At 36.6% G+C, this 17,650-nt stretch overlaps 1 protein-coding gene across 1 annotated transcript; it reads left to right on the top strand.

The window, feature by feature from the left end:
- Window positions 1-7,865: 7,865 nt before the first annotated feature.
- On the top strand, window positions 7,866-10,438 carry LOC104898474 (fructose-bisphosphate aldolase, cytoplasmic isozyme). Its single transcript, XM_010685561.4, is given in 4 exon segments — window positions 7,866-8,026; window positions 9,034-9,174; window positions 9,177-9,242; window positions 9,362-10,438. Coding segments are annotated over 4 exon segments (1,053 nt in total). The 5' UTR covers window positions 7,866-7,998; the 3' UTR covers window positions 10,180-10,438.
- The last annotated feature ends 7,212 nt before the right edge of the window (window positions 10,439-17,650 follow it).

Here is a 17,650-nt window from a genome sequence, read left to right as displayed (position 1 = left end):
TTATGGGAAGTTTCATATTACTTGCTACATTTCTTTTTTGGGCAATAAACTCTCTCTATCTCTCTCCTCCCACATGGGTCCCTTTTCTTTTTACTCTCTACCTCTCTTTTCTCCAAAAATTGCCTAGAAGTCCGTGAAATGAGAAGTGTAGCGAGTAAAAAGAAACGGAGAAAGTATATTGTATACTCAAACTCCACCTGACACAATTGACGTATTAACATTCGTTCTCTTCATTTAGAAAGATAGCGAAAGCACGAAATGGAAGTGTGATAATGGAGAAGTCAGCAGGTGAGAAAAGCCAAAGCACACAACATGAGAGATGGGACTGTGTGACATTACAAAAAAAAAACAAGCAATAAGGGACAATACCACCTAATCCACCGTTTACGCTTTCGGATTTCTTTGTTTCCCAACAACCAATTCCTAAGCCTTGATCTGCACTTCAAACCTTTTCTCCCACTGGATTTAACCTAAACCAGCTTATGCTGGATATATGCTAGATCCCCTTTCAAAAACAAAAACAAAACAAAAAAAAATCAAATTTGCAGGATCCAAAATATGATACTTTTACATGTTACCAACTCAATCCAAAATATGATACTTTTACATTTTACCAACTCCTTTAAAAAAATGTGAGGTGTGTTAAATACAGCAAAAAAAAAATGATAAATACAACACTTAATATTTTATAGAATTTAACCATTAAGTGAGAGGTGGTAACTCAGTGGAGTACCACCCCGAGTTACAAGGAAGTGTCCAGGGTTCGAATCCTCATCCCAACAATATGTTGGGGCATTTACTTTCGGATTGTTTAGCTTTGTACCCAGCATATGACATTTTTTCCTAATAAAAAAAGAATTTAAGCATGGTTAATTTTACCTTTTTATAGTTAAAAAAATATGAGATGCTTTTATAACTTTTTATGTATATTTGTTATACCCAACTATCCATTATAGTATAATAGTAGTACTTAAGATCACCAACAGATCATAGCGTATTACAATATTAGGCGGCTTGCTTTTTTTATTTTTTACTACTGTTGAGATCACCAACAATAGCACACATCTTCTTATGTATTTGCTAAATACCTTCTTGTATATATGCTGACTTGTTTTTTTTTTTTTAAAGTAAGGAGAAGGTGTCCTAACCGGACCAGAATCTCGCACAGGTCAACACGATCTAGGTTTGCAGGCAAGACCCCTTAGGAGTAAGGGGAATGATAAGGGGAAATCTCCACCCCCAAAGTGCCTCTAGTGGGGTTTGATCCCATAACCTCAAGGTTGTGACTTATGAGATACAAACCAAACCATTAGATGATAAGTGCGTTTCAAACGTATTTTATGGACTCTTTTTAGTTTATTTTGATCCTCTTTCTCCCCTTTCTTCCCTCTTTCTTCTCCATTTCCTCTTCTATTTCATTCACTTTATCATACTTGATCATAGTGACATTTTGCTAGATTTTTAGTCATTTTTGACCGAATTTCTAGTACATTTGCTTTCACCTTGTTTTGCCATATTCTTGATATAGGTGAAACTACTAAGATGGCTATGATTTGTAGAGTTGGAAAAGGTAGCAATGAAAACAAAGCACAAATTGAGAAATGGTGCACTTACACCATTCCCCATGTCCGCTCGCACAAAGGAGCACATTGCACAATAGAATCTTGAACAGAGAACTTCAAATGGAAATAACTTTCAAACAATAAATCGGATGAAGGTAATTCCAGTTGGAGTTTAAAGCTCGTTTCGATATCTTTCCAACGATTGGTCATAAGCTTGATTTGGATATAAAACGAAGAAGTTATGCTCGTTTTAAGTTGAACTGCCCAAGTTTGAGGCAGAAGGGTGAGGTATGCCCGCACCTGATTTTGGTGCGCCCGCACCTCTGCTTGGTGCGCCCGCATCTATTTTTGGTGCGCCCGCACCTTTTGTTTCCAGAAAGAAAAAAATTCGAGCCTTCATTAAAAACGATAGTTTTGTATTTTTTTGAGACTTGCACTTTATTCTACTTTTTAGAGAGTTTTTTTAGGGTTTGATATTAGAGAGAAAACACTTGAGTTTCGATTGAGAATTGAGATTAGTAATCATAGTTTGTGATTCCATTTACATTCAAGGTACTTTTCAATCAATTTAATTTAAAGTCTCAGTTTTTATTTCATTCTTTTCGTGTTTGTTCTTGCTTTAGGTTATTCCTAGATCTTCATTCTCTTAGTTTCATAATTGTGATTTTTATTAGTTTAATCATTTCTTGATCATGTTTAGCCTTAGATTAGTCATAGATTTTATGTTTAATTGCTTAAACTCCATGATTAGTGAGTAGTTTCATATTTAGGGTTAGGGTGAAAGTATGAATTAGGGTTGTAAATGTGTTGTTGATGTGGTTGTGATGTTTAAAGAAGTTTATGCATTGACCTTGGTGTTTTGAGACCTTAGGATAGATATTGATCACATTTATACTTTGGTATTTTGATTTCAAATGTTCTTAAATCGAATTTTGAACTCTTTTATCATCCCAAGAATCAACTTAATTCCTAGGCCAAGATATTGGGTAGAAATTAAGGGGATCCTTCATTAGGGTTTTCCGAACTTATTGAATCTCTTAATCAATTAACTAAAGACCATTCGAGAGAGGATTTAGTTGATTGATTAAGTGATTACTCTTGAGGACCATTCGAGAGAGGACTCGAGTATTTAGAGGAAAACTAAACCTTGCATAATCGTCTTCGTTGCTTCATAATCGCATTAACAATCATTATCCGATCTTATTCATACTAGTAACCTTAACTCTAGTGTCTTCTTATTTGATATTTTAACTCTTGTTATTTGCTAGTTCTAGTCTTTAGCTAGTCATAATTGTTACCAAAACTTTTCAAACCCCCAAATACCATTCAATTAGGTAGTCTAGACTTAATAGACTTTTAATTGATCCCAATTCCCCTATGGACCGACCCTCGACTTGCCCTTACTATTTTCTAAGTAATTGCTCGTTAGGTTTTATAAATATTGTTTGAAAAGATCGAGATTTTTGGTGCCTTAACGACACACTAAAAACATCTTATCAAAATGGCGCCGTTGCCGGGGAAATTATGCTATTGATTGAAGTTTTCTTAAGTTCGAAATTGCTTAATTGATCTTTTTTTTTCTTTGTGTTTTTTTTTACTTTTCTTTATTGGTTTTTTTGTATCTTGTCTTTATTTTATATGGTAAGTGCTGTTTATATGAGTCTAGGATTTTGTACAATTTTTTTAAAAAATTTTTTTAAAGAGAATTTCAAAAAATGACAAACTTCTTTTTTCCTCAATATGAGGATGAACCATTTTGGAATTATTATCAGAGATTTGAGAACACTCTTCTAACTAAGTATCGACTTGAGATTTGGGAGATGTGGTGCGGTGATATATGATGGTTTGAATGCATACAAGAGAAATGGTGGAGTCTATGTTTAATGGAGAATTTCTATCCCAACACTTTGATGAAGTATGGAGTTTCTTTGGGTGGTTGTCTAGAGACACTTATGAGTGGGACCATGGAAATACCACTTTCTCAAATTTAGAAGATGTCTCTAGCTGTGAATGCCATGTTTATTATGAAATTCTTAATTCACTCAAAGAAAATATGGCATTGTTAAAGAGATGTGATTCTATGATGGACAACATTGTCGAATCTAGCAAAATATCAATCGAAACATTGGGTCAAATTATCAATAATCAAAATCACTCTTGTATGACTATAACCAATGAAGATGATGATTGGGATATGGATGAGAATCCCAGAGTAGATGAATCATTTGTTGAGAAAGCTTACACTATAAAGTCTAATGATGTTGAAAGAGTAGTTGATGAGACTTTTGTTTTCACTTGTTCTCTTCATATTCCTTTTCCAAGAAAAACCGACTTAGTTCCTTCCTTTCCCATCTTATTCCATCTCCTCATAGTTTCACCATTGGAAGAGCCTTTGACCTCTTTAAACCTTCACAAGACCCAAATGAAAGTCATCGAGGATAGGACCGAGCTTAAAATTTGCAAGGATCATCAAAAGGAGAACTCATTATTTTCTTCTTTTCATTTGAATTTTAATGTTTGTTCTTCATACTTTCCAGGATTCTCTTGGAAATTTCATTATTTCCGGCACTCATTACTTGGTAAGCATATAGACGCATTGAAATTTGTGCATGTTCTTTATCTATATCATACTTATTTGATCCATTGTGAAATGTGTGCTAATGCTTATGACAAACTATTGAGATCTTTGTCAAATTATTTAGTGGTAAGGTCTAACTAATTATCCTAAAAGAGCTCTTTTTGGCAGGTATGTTGAGACCCTTCTCCTTATCTTACTTGGTTAGGATTTTTGCTTGATTTTCTGCCCTTACCTCATCCCTTACTTTCTCTTTGCTTGTACACTCCGAGGACGGAGTTTGTATTAAGCTTGGGGGAGTTAGCATGTGTTCTCTCCATCTTAACAATTTTTTTTCTCCCCTTTGCATTTAGGTTTTTTTAGTGCTTTTGAATGTTAGGTTTGCATAAAATAAAAACACACAATTTATAATAATAATAAGATTTATAATAATTGTGGGATCATCTAAAAAAAAAAGTATTGAAAGTAATTCGAAAAAATAAACACTGTCACAAACTGTTATGATATGGAGGCAATATCATTTTTTTGAATAAAATAATGTCCGAATTGATTATTTCCCCACTTAATTTTTTTTTGTCTTGCTTTGCAATATGTTTTATTATCAACTAGTTTTGAAGCCCGTGCGTTGCACGAGTTGTTTTTTATATATATTTTTGTAATTTTTTGTTAACATTAATGATTTTGTGTTACTGTAAAATGAGATTTTTCAACACGATTTTATTTACATACTTCATCTGTTAATTATCTATTTGGACCAATCAACTTTTAGTAAAAAAACAACTATAATTGTCAATATTACCTTTACTTTATGTTAATAAAATCATCATTAATTATTCATCAAATTGCCTCATAAAGTTGCGTTTACTTTATTAAGGATTTACTTATCCCCTACACTTGTTAATTAAAAGAGTACCTCTACGATAAACTACATATTTTTTTTCATTTTCTTAAAAATCATGCCCAAACCCATTATTATAGTAGAAAAAGAATTGATAAAATATTTGTCATTATACCCTTATTTTTAGATTATCATTAATATCTTTAATTATATACTCCCTCCGTTTCCTAAAGATCTTCCCTCTTTCCGTTTAAGGGTGTTTCCAAAAGATCTTCTCTCTTTTGCTTTATTCCTTATTTGGCAAAACAAATTTCCCTATTTACCCTCTCATGTCACTATCATATGGTCCACCATTACATTATTAATTCAATTTTACTCCCTTTCTCTCTCCTATTTTAACCCCTTTTTATTTGTTTATTTATCTTAACCCCTTTCTCTCTACTACTTTACTCACACCATGCCCCACACAACTTGATTTTCCTTGGTATCTGTAGGAACAGTAAGTGGGAAGATCTTTAGGAAACGGATGGAGTATTAATAAACTTTATAAAAAGTTGATATAAAGTTAGTATTGCAATGGTTGTTTCCATCTCTAATAAGTGAAGGCATGTTGACCGGTATTGTCAACTAACATATCAGTACATCACTATAATAAAAGTTTAAAAATAAAATAAAGTAGATATTGAGTGGCCACAAATGCATAGAAGCTGTCATTGGAAATGTTGGCTACTTTAGTAGATTTGCAGCAGTTCATTAGATGTATGTTACCATATGGTTTAGGCAAATCTCAAGAATCAAGTTTTTTTATTTTATTTTGTGATTTTATATGTGAATCATAGCCGTAGAGTGAATATATATTATAATAGTACGTATAATAGATTCCTAGTTATAATAGATCCCTAAAAGATAAATTTTTTTGGTTTTTGTCATAGTTGTAGAGTGAATAAACTCTTATCTCTCAAACTCTAAATTTTATTATCTCTAAATTAATAAGATGACGTGGCAATCCTAGGTGGCGCGCTCTATGCTCCCGAAAAGTTCCTCTTATATATATATATATATATAGGTGGGATCTGTTTAAAAACAGTTCTTAATCTGAAAACTGAAAATACGGGTAAGTTTTAACCCCTTTAGAGTAACTTTTAACACTTTTGGGGTAACTTTTGCCAGTTTTGGGGTAACTTTATTATATTAACGGTAGTTCTATATATTTCAAGGGTAACTTTATTTATTACTCCCTCCGTTTCCTAAAGATCTTCCCACTTACTATTCCTATAGATACCAAGGAAAATCAAGTTGTGTGGGGCATGGTGTGAGTAAAGTAGGAGAGAGAAAGGAGTTAAGATAAATAAACAAATAAGAAAGGGTTAAAGCAGGAGAGAGAAAGGGAGTAAAATTGAATTAATAATGTAATGGTGGACCATATGATAGTGACATGAGAGGTTAAATAGGGAAATTTGTTTTGCCAAATAAGGAATAAAGCAAAAGAGGGAAGATCTTTTGGAAACACCCTTAAACGGAAAGAGGGAAGATCTTTAGAAAACGGAGGGAGTATAAGAGTAACTATTACCACTTTTAGGGTAACTTTTACCATTTTTAGGATAACTTTTACTACTTTAAAGATAATTTTATTATGTTAAGGCCTTAAGGTAACTTTATACTAAGAGTAGCTTTGAAATTTTTTACAGTAACTAGCTTTTAGAATTATTAAAGTAACTTTTATTACAGTAACTAATAACTTTAGCTATTGATACTTTTTTTCCAATACTGCCATCTTCTTCCTCAACCTGCATCTTCTTCCTATTTCTTTGCCAAACTTTGTGTGTTTCAACAACAATGGCAATAGAACTCAAGTATACCCATCAATTTATCAACAACCTCTTACCTTCTGTTCCCAATGCAGATTATCCATGTTTGATTTTAAAAATCAATATTAATCAACAACAATAACATCCTTATGAGAGGATCCGAATTGAAAGGAAGAACATAAGCTAGGATATTGGGAAACAAGTATCTCTAGAATGTTTTGGAGAGATTTTAAGGATGTTGGAGATGGCTGACGAGTCGACTCGGAATGAATCGGAAGAAGAGGATTGTGGTGCCATCGGTGAAAATAAACTTAGAAATCAGAAGGAGGTCGTACTTGAAAGGTTTTCGACGAGCGTAGACTATGATGGAATCTTTGGTTGAAGATGGAGGTGTTGATGATGGTGGCGCTCGGTGTTTTTCTGTCATTGATGAAGGAGGAGAGAGAAAAATAATGGAAGGGGTTAAATATGGGTTGGATCTTTAGACGAGAGAGAGAGGTGGAGTTTTATGAACAGATCAGAGGGAGAGTGTCAGCGTTGGATAAAGGAAATTGAGAATATAAGCCGCACGATCAAAATCAACGGTCCAGATGTCTTGTTTTCAGTTTTCATATTAAGAGTTGTTTTCACAAGATCTTGTTCATATATATATATATATATATATATATATATATATATATATTGATTTAAGCTAGAGTGTTGGATGTGTTGATGTGATAGAAAATGAAATATACACAACTAGATAAATGCCTTTATTAGACCAAATATCTAAAATAAAAAATATATAAAAAAAATAAATTTATCACATCCTAAATTTGTTTTATTAAAAAAATCCAAACCCTTTATGGCCTTAAATATAGCGATCCTCCCTTAAAAATAAAAACAAAATTTAGGAAAAAGATCACTCAAAAATAAAATTACAAAAAAAAGTTCTAATAATAAAAACTGTGTGCTGGTAAAAAAAATAATATTGCGGCCTAAAAAAGGAGATTTCGTGGGGAAGAATTCAAATACGGGTCAAAACTCATAAAAACGGGTAAAATCCGATATTCTCGAGGCATCTGCGGCGATTTTAATTTTCCTTAGTTTAGCGAATTTTAATCTCTTATATAAACCCTTCTTTCTCCTTCTCTTCTTCTTCGTCTTAATTCTCAATCTCTTTCTCTCTCTACTTTTTCTCTCTCTAAACAAACAATCTTTCATCACCCAACAACCATGACTGCCTACAGAGGGAAATACGCTGGTATCATATTTTCTCTCTCCTCTCTCTCTTTTTTTTAGATCTGTTGATTTTCTTATTGCATCGTTTTTGCTGCTTTTTTTTTTGCTCTTGAATTAGATCTGATTTTAGTTTATGTTTTTTGATTTTAGTTTATGTTTTTTATATGATTGGTTTTATGTTAAAGTTTTGTTCTTTCATGAATTTTGGAGGGTTTTTTGCTTAGATCGATTCTATAACTGTTATGTTTTTTCTAAGGTTTTGCTGTATTTTATCGCTAAAATTGCTGGTTTTTTTTGTTGGGTTCATGGTTGTGTAGACTGTATAGTATTCTATATTGGTAGATCTAATTATTAGAATATATTGAAGTTGGTTGTTTGTTTTTGACTAATTTCGTTTTCTATAGCCGTTTAAAAATGATAACTGAAGTTCATACTTTAAAAAGGCAACGACGGTTTGGTAGTTATTTATAAATGGTGGTAATGGGAATGAATATGTGGATTCGGCTTTGATGGATTGATTCATTGGTTGAATCCTTCGTGTTTGCGATACTCCTTGATTTGTCGTTGCGTTGTTTGTGTTTCAGCTGCTGAGATAGCGAATAAGTTGTGAATGTTTTTGTTGGGGGTGGTCAGTTTGGGATTGAATGTGTGGATTTTATCAATTGTTTCGTAAGCAGTGCATACTGTTTTTTTTTTTTTTTTTTTCAAAATTTGACAGTAGTGCGTTTATGGATCGGTTGTAGCTTTATCAATATGTATATTCAAATTTTTAATGAGGTATTGGTATTGTAGGGGCCGTTTAATTAATTCGAAGTCGATGTATCCTAATTATTTATAGCTAATATATTGTGTGAGCTTCTTTCAGTTGTGTAATCTGTTTGGCGTAGTATTTTTTTTATTGTTGGTTAACGATCAATGTTCTGACTTGTGAATCCATTTTCCTTGCTATTTTTGTGTTATCTTTCTTATCGTTTATGTTAAGCATGAGCTGCCATAATAGCTAAATTTGATCTTGTGATTCAATTCCAGATGAGCTCATTGCCAACGCTGCCTACATTGCTACCCCTGGAAAGGGTATTCTTGCGGCTGATGAGTCAACTGGTACCATTGGCAAGCGTTTTGCCAGCATCAATGTTGAGAATGTAGAGGACAACAGGAGGGCTCTTCGTGAGCTCCATCTTTAACCGAAAGTGGAGTGATCCTTTTTGAGGAAACTCTCTACCAGAAGACTGCTGCTGGTAATTTTTTGGCTCAATTATTATATAAAATGCTTTTGGTACACTTGAGGTATTAGTAGTAGTTTGATGCACTTTCGCTTGGTTTTCTTCACCAATGCTAACATATCAATGTAATACAGGTAAACTTTTCGTTGATGTTATGAAGGAAGGTGGTGTCCTTCCCGGAATCAAGGTTGACAAGGGTACCATTGAGCTTGCCGGAACCAATGGTGAGACAACTACTCAGGGTCTTGACAATCTTGGCAAGCGTTGTGCTGAGTACTATGCTGCTGGTGCCCGTTTTGCCAAATGGCGTGCTGTCCTCAAGATTGGCCCAAATGAGCCATCCCCACTTGCCATCTTGGAGAATGCTAATGGTCTTGCTCGTTATGCCATCATCTGTCAGGAAAATGGATTGGTCCCCATTGTTGAGCCTGAGATCTTGGTTGATGGATCCCACGACATCGACAGGTGTGCTGAGGTTTCTGAGCGTGTGCTTGCTGCTTGCTACAAGTCCCTTAATGACCACCATGTCCTTCTCGAGGGTACCCTCTTGAAGCCAAACATGGTCACCCCTGGTTCAGATAGCAAGAAGGTTGCCAATGATGTGATCGCTGAATACACCGTCCGTACTTTGCAGAGGACTGTTCCTCCAGCTGTTCCTGGCATCATGTTCTTGTCTGGTGGGCAGAGTGAGGAGGAAGCTACCCTCAACCTGAACGCCATGAACAAGCTTCAGGCCAAGAAGCCATGGACTCTGTCCTTCTCATATGGCCGTGCCCTTCAGCAAAGTACCCTCAAGGCCTGGTCAGGCAAAGAGGAGAATGTGTCAAAGGCTCAGGAAGTCTTCCTTGCTAGGGCTAAGGCTAACTCTGAGGCTACTCTTGGTAAGTATCAAGGTGGTGCTGCAGGAGCTGATGCCTCTGAGAGCCTTCACGTCAAGGACTACAAGTACTGAGCAAAGTTTTTTTCCTCCCCGTCTCCATTCCGGCAGCAAATTCGCGAGTTTTTTCCCCTGGGAAGGGCGCCCTATTCTTAGAAGCGGTGTGTGCGTTTTTTAGAATGTTAATTTAAGTTCACTTGTTTTTTTTAGTTTTGATGGCTACCATAATAAATTTGTATGAATTAGTTTTGTCCTTTTGAAAAGAGGATCTTATTGGTTTTAAAATATGTGAAAAAATGTACTCACAATATAAATCAGAGTGACTTCGCTTCTATATCTATTGTCCATCTTTTAATTTGCTGTTTTGTTGTGGTTGTGAATTGGTCGACTGTCTAGGACATACTCCGCTTGCTTGGCTGCTGTGGTCTCTGTCAGTGTGGTGATGAGTCGTTTCGAGCGTGTGCTTAAGCCATAGCTGTGCAAGTGCAATTTTTTTGGTGAATATAGTGGTGTTATTGGAATAGGACAATGCACTATCACTCGTAACAGCTTCACCCATGCATAGGAGCCAAAGCACTGCAAATATAGTGACCATAGTATCGATATAGGGTAGTTTAACTTTTCACCAACCTAAAAGTATGTACTTCGTAACAAAAAAAATACATTTGCTATTTTAGGCTGTATCACAAAAAATGCAACATTTTAAAACTCACTAATTTTAGTAAAAATATTTCAACATATGTACAACGATGCCATTACTAAAAAAACCCCTAAATTATCATTACTACCCCCTAACCAACATTATATTACTAACCTAAATAAACATATCCCTTAATGATTTCCACCAAAATTACACAGCTAATCTATCCATTGCATCCCAAAATCAAAAATCAAACCCCAACCTTCAACTACCCCCATCCCCCATTTATGATCCATAATAACTTCCCCCAACTTTCCAGATCAAAACCCTAAAATCTCCCCCCTTTAAATCGAAACAGATTTCCCGAAAATGCCAAATCCTAGATTTACTTTCCTCTTCTCTTCTCCCTCAATCGGCGCATTTTCTCTCTCTTTCTCTACATCACACTGTCCTTGTTTTTCATAATTCTTCCCTGAAAATGGTGAATCTTAAGCCCCTTAGAACTGTGCTAGCAAAGGACAAAGATCATGATAGGAAAATTCTCTTGAATATGTGTGTTCAACTTTTTGAAGAATCGCATTTCGCGCACTTCACTCGCATGTACGAAAGTGGCGAGGTTGTTGAGCGGTTGAGTCCCGAAGCGGTCGCGACTTTACGGGTTGCCATTGACAGTGGAGTGTGGTTTGTGGCTTGCCTGTGGTTGGTCAGTCGGAATTTGAGTTTAGGGAGCGTAGATTTGTGGAAAAAGGCAAGAAAGTGAAACTTGAGTCCCCAAAACCGACGCCTAGTCAGTTTTTAAGTGTTCATACTTGTGTAAAACAAGAGGGGTTGGGGTGAAAATTGTTGAATCTTCTTCACCAGTTAAGGACAAGGAAAAGCTGAAAATGTTGGAATCAAGTGACGATTCCTTCCATTCAAATTCTGGGATCTATGGTTAAATCTAATTCTATGGGTTCTGATTTTGATGGTTATGGAGGTCATGGTCCTGTTTTTATTTTGTCATCAGATGATGAGGCCCCCAAGAATCAGAGACTATTTGATTTACTTTGCTAGAGGAACCCAAATAAGTTTAATGTTGATCTCTAACTTTCATCCTGTTTTTTATAATTTTTGTTCGTTTTTTTTTTTGTGAATTTTTGTTTGTGATATTTGCATGTGGTATTCATGTGTTGGGTTGGCCCGATACGGCCCACCTCTCATGGGCCCGGCCCGCCAAATCCCAAGCCCATGAGCTGAGCCCGTGAACAACCCCTACCCGGCCCATGTCAGGTTTATCTAAGACCAACAAAATGCATAATGACATAACAACATAATCCCACATGCAAATCCAACGGGCCGGACTCGTGGCTCTTGCGGGCTGGCCCGTGTTTTATGTTATTATTTTTTGGATTTTCGACAGTTTCTAAAAAACAATGAAAATGAGCGTTCGGCCCACGGGCCATCTAGGCGGGCTCGTGCCGGTGCGGGCTTGAAAAAAAATTTCTTGACCGTGACAAGCCCGCGTCCACGTAGCGGACAACAGGCCAGGCCGGCCCGCGTGCTGACCCGACCCATGCCCACCTATAGTCTGGAATTATAAATTTTATGATGATGTTGGATTTTTCTGTGGCTGTTAAAATTTTAATTGTGATGGTGATGAATTAATTTGTGTGCTGTTGGATTTTTAGTAGTGATGGTGATAGATTAATTTGTGTGGTTATTGGATTGGAGGATGAAATTTGTTGGATGTTGGATTCATTTGGGTTGCTGTTGGATTATTATTGGTTGTTGTTGTTGGATTTTTGTTTTCAATGTTGGATTGAATTGGTGGATTGAATATGTTTGTCATATGTTGCTGTTGGGGTTTGAATTCTTGCTGTTACTTTTGCATATGTCCCTGTATGTGCTCCCTATATATGTATGAGTCCCTGCCCTTTGAGTTGGAGAAGCCATTTTTGGATGATAGTAGTCTTTGTTGTGAATGTTGAGGTAATAAACATTATAACCTTCTTTGTGAAAAACCCTAAATCTGATGGACCTAAGGTTGTCAAATAATGAGACTTATGAAAACAGTAAGCATGAATTCAATAAGATTATAAGAACACATTATTTTCTAACCATTGAGTCCCAATAACAATTGCCAAACAAAGACATAAGATATATACCTTCCATTAAAGTTTAATTTTTCCAATTAGGATCAACAAAATAAGTGTGATTAGTGATTGCCATCATATAACTACAAAAAGGACCTTCTAACCATTATAGTTAACCTAACAAAAAGAAATGTTTAACTTGAAGGCTTAAAGTCTAGGTCAGTGAACAAAAAGGCTTACACAATTTAGCTTAACCTTCATCAAAAGTGGTTAAAAGGGGCAGTCATCTTCATGCTTCATTTAATCTATATCAACTTATATGTCTTCCTTTGAAAAATCAATTTTCACTATATTAAGATATGCGACAGCCTCATCAATGACTTCTTGTTCAACTTCAACATTCTCCTTTAACAACCCCAACCTTTCCAACCTATAGCCTTTCACACATGTGGATTCTTGTAGTTGTTTTTTCCCTTGACCATGAGAGCTGCTACCATTACATGTTGTAAATGAATCCATGTGTACAGTGTACCTAATGACATGGGGATCAAAGTTTACAAATGCTAGGTTGACTTGCTCAATCAACTCATCCAAATTTTTATGAAATGATTGGTATTTCAAACTTTGAGAAGCCCTAAAAAGGGCTAAAGTTGGATGCTGAAATCAGGAGACTGTGGTGGTTGAAAAATTAGGTGAATGTTAAACCCATTTTGGCATACTGCATTTCTAAATTATACATCATCATCACTTAGGTGTGGCCTTGCATTATCTTGTTGAATGAAGATGTCCCTACACATCCTTTCTGGCCATTTCCTCATGATACTTGGTAGAACAATTCTGAGCATCATATATCTGATCATAGCCTTAGTAACATTTTGTATTGCCTTGGTCTCAAGTGTCCCAACATCTATGATTACTGCCCATCCCAAATGTTGCAATCTTTTTGTTACGAAGGAAGTATAAAACATAGTCATGATATGGATTCAGGAACATATTTATTTACAAAAGTTTAGACATTAAGTCATCCATCAAATCAACATGAAATCGATAAGGCATAATGAACTAATATCACCATAAAAGCCACAACAAAACAACCATATATAAATCATTTATTCCTAATAAAGGCACCAAATTCAAACATGAGGAAAAGAGAGATATATAGAGAAGCAAGAGAACCCTCCCTTATTGTCATTTACAAAGTCTAACATGGCTAGAGGTGGTCACTTATCTATACATCAGAAGATAGATCCCTAGCCTGAATGTAAAACTATATATAGTCATAGGGCAGGTAAGGTCGAGTCCACAAGGATCATGAGTTGCAATGGCTATGATGGTTAGATTTACAAGTTGTCTTATTCTTTCTAGAGGAAAGAATCACTTCAGAGGTTCTGTATCAACAAATCAGAATTTTTCTTGACATAAGCGAAAATGCAAAATACAACTAATCAAAAGTTAATGAAGGTAATAAATCAATAACAAAAAAAGGTCTAGGGGAAAGGATTCTTCCTTGCATGCCATGACATAATTTTTTTTTGAGGGGATGGCATGACAGTACATTATACTTCACCTCTACTCACATCACTATAGTCAGGTTAGCTAGCTAATGCATCAATGCAAGTTATTGATGTTTTATTTTATCGTGCATTACATAAAAATTTGAATGTGCATACCATAACCTTGTTTTTACCTTAACGTTAAAACAGTTGGTACCATATTTTTTTTAATTGGCCACTCTTCTTGCCATAACCTTGTTTTTACCTTAATGTTGGAGCTTCAATTACCTGATTGAAGGACACAGGTTTTACTCTAGCCCAAGTCGAGTCAGTAATGTTGGTGCTTTTTCCATCACCACAATATAGCCCACTCCTCTTGCCATGCTATGTACACTTCTCATTAGACTTCTGCCACTCTAGGAGCAGTTTAATGGAATTTTCCCTCTCATACTGTTAGCAAACCAATTAGGAGAATATTTAGCTCGAAAGATTTTACTTACCAGCAACTGGTTATTCTGTTTAATCCTCCAAGCTTGCTTGGAAAGAGTTGCCCGATTCATGGTTGTGAGGTTTTTGAGACCTATCCCACCATTGTGTTTGTGCTCTTCTAGTACTTCTCTCTTTCTCTAATAAATTGGTTTTTTTTGTTTTACTTCTCTTCCACCAGTATCGAAGGATAGTGGAGGTAATATTTTTGGGAACTTTTTTTGAAGCATATATGTTGCCATCATGTGCGAGGCATATGCTATCAAGATACTATTAATAAGTATAACTTTTACCGCCAAATCATATGAGTAAATTTTCAGCTTGAAATAGTAGCTTCTACCTTGTTTTTTTTTTTTTTTTTTTTTTTTGACAACATGGAAATTTGCATTAATGAAAAGTTGGAGTACAACCTAATGGTAATACTACCAAACGAAACAAAAACAAGAAACAACTAACACTATGAAAAACGACACCAACTCGTACAAGCGACTTAACATAAACACGAACAAGTAAAAGTCCAATCCGAATAAAGTGTGTCATGAGCGATGAGGAGTGAAGGAGGATATGAGAGGAAATCTGTTGAAGTACACAACTCTGCCAATCTTCATAAAGAGATTGCCGTACAACTGCTAGTAGATCCCAAGGTCCACTAGACACTAAATCCCAAGGTCCTTGATGAGCCTCCTGGGATTCGCCTGATTCGACGAACAAAGAAGTCACGTTTGAAAGTGACTTCAAACCCTGTTGCGAGGGTATTCGAAATTCAGTCACATTAGACTGAAACCCGAAAAACGAGGTGGAGGTCTTAACGTGCCCCAAATCAAGTTGGGGGGCCTCCCACAAGATGCGTTTTTAGGTGTGATGACACATGAAGTCATCACGAGAATCTGGGGCGAGTTAGATTGGTGAACGTCGCCCCACTGACAGATTCGAAGATCCAAAGTGACAATCCCAAAGCCAGAAGACCGACAAGCAACAGAACGGAAACAAACAATCATGAAAGAAAGAAAACAGAAACTACCACCCGACACATAGCCACGCCGACAAAAACACTGCACCGTACGCTTCCTTGGCACGCTAACTAAACTAACTCCAACTACACTAGTGGGGGGACGGGAAAGGGGGACGCGACTACACCTAAAACCTAACCAGGAGACGGGGAAGGGGGAACTTAGCCTAAACGACCTTTAGAGGGGGACCGGGAAAGGGAGACGCTTGACCAGAGAAGCTGGGTTGGCCACGCAGACGAGCCAAAACGGGGGTTGGAAGACAGAGGGATGACTAGACAAACACGAATGGGAGAAAAAGGAATGGGGCCTTACCGAACAGGGGAGGGGGGAATCGCTCGGACAACAAAATCGACGACGGACTGGGGAACGACGACAACTAACGTCGTTCGACGCAACGACTACGACGACTACGGCGGACCGACCACCACTACCACACCACCAAAAAAACAGCCCGAAACCGGGAAAAACAGGGGAGGGGGGAAACTCGCGGACAACAGAAACCGACGACGAACAGGGGAAGATGGAGACGATGAGAAGAATCAGAGGCCTAAGCTCGCCGGAGACGAGGCTAAACAGCCAGCCTCCGGCGAGCCTAGTAGAAAAGCGGCGGGTTTGTAGGGTTAGGGTTAGGAGGGTTTTGTTTGTTTAGAGAGAGAATCGGGAGGTTTTTTGCGGATCAGCTTCTACCTTGTTATGAAACTCTTGGAAAACATTTAAGTTTCTCCTATCGACATCCATCGGACACCCCAGATATTTCCCAAGTTTTCCTTTGTTTCAACCTTCAACCCTTTTTTCAGTAGACGAACATATTTCCTTAGAGTATTTTTACTAAACCCGCATAAGATTTTTCTTGGTTTATCATCTCTCCAGAGAGTAGGAAAAATTTCCTTCAGCTTGAGTTTTTATTCCAACAATTCTCCAAAGTACCTTTAAGGAACAGTGTCGCATCATCTGCAAACAGTAGATGTGAAATTTCAGGCGCTCATTGAGAGATTTTCAACCCTCTTATGGAACCCTTTTCTTGCTGTGTTATTAGATGTTGCGACAAGGATTCCATACAAAGGATAAGAATATAGGGGGATAAGGGATCCCCTTGACGCAAACCTGCTTTTGAGGTTATTTTCCTAGATGGTTCACCATTCACAAGCACCAAATATGAAACTGTTGTTATACACTACATGATTAGGTTAACCCAAAGTGGTGGCATTTTGATCTCAACCAGAATTTTTTCCACAAAATTCCAACTAACTCTATCATATGCTTTGTTTAGGTCCAGGTTCAAAATTCGGGAGAAAGAAATACATTTCTTCCTTTTTTCACGCAATTAAGCATTTCATGAGCAATAATACAATTGTCATTCATATAGATCTTCCCGGAACAAACGCACTTTGGAAATCGCCTATTATGTCCCTTCACAAGTGGTTGGAGTCTCCTTACCAAGCATTTTGCAATGATCTTATATGTTGTATTGCATAAACTAATGGGGCGGAATTGGCTTACTTGATCTGGTCAGTCCACTTTGAGAATTAAAGCAATATGCGTTTTGTTGGATTCCTTGAGCATGTAGCCTCATGCGAGAAAATCTAAGGCTGCCTTGCTCATTTCGTTACCACAAGTATCCCATTCTTTTTGAATGAAGATTGGGGGGATCCCGTCCGGGCCTGGGGAAGTAAGAGCTTTCATACTCTTCATTGCTTCTTTCACTTCTTCCTTGGTGAACTCTCTATTCAAGTGAGTAATGTGGTTTTCTGTGACAGTCAACATTGGTTCCACCCAGTCTTTTATCTCCTGAGCCAAGTCATCCTGGCTCCTTGGACCTTCAAAAAGGTTTTCAAGGTACTTCAC

This window comes from Beta vulgaris, chromosome 7, assembly GCF_026745355.1.
Source record: "Beta vulgaris subsp. vulgaris cultivar EL10 chromosome 7, EL10.2, whole genome shotgun sequence".
NCBI classification, from domain to species: Eukaryota; Viridiplantae; Streptophyta; class Magnoliopsida; order Caryophyllales; family Amaranthaceae; genus Beta; species Beta vulgaris.
Note: the sequence above shows the minus strand (reverse complement) of the source record. Positions and strands in the feature narration are given on the sequence as shown.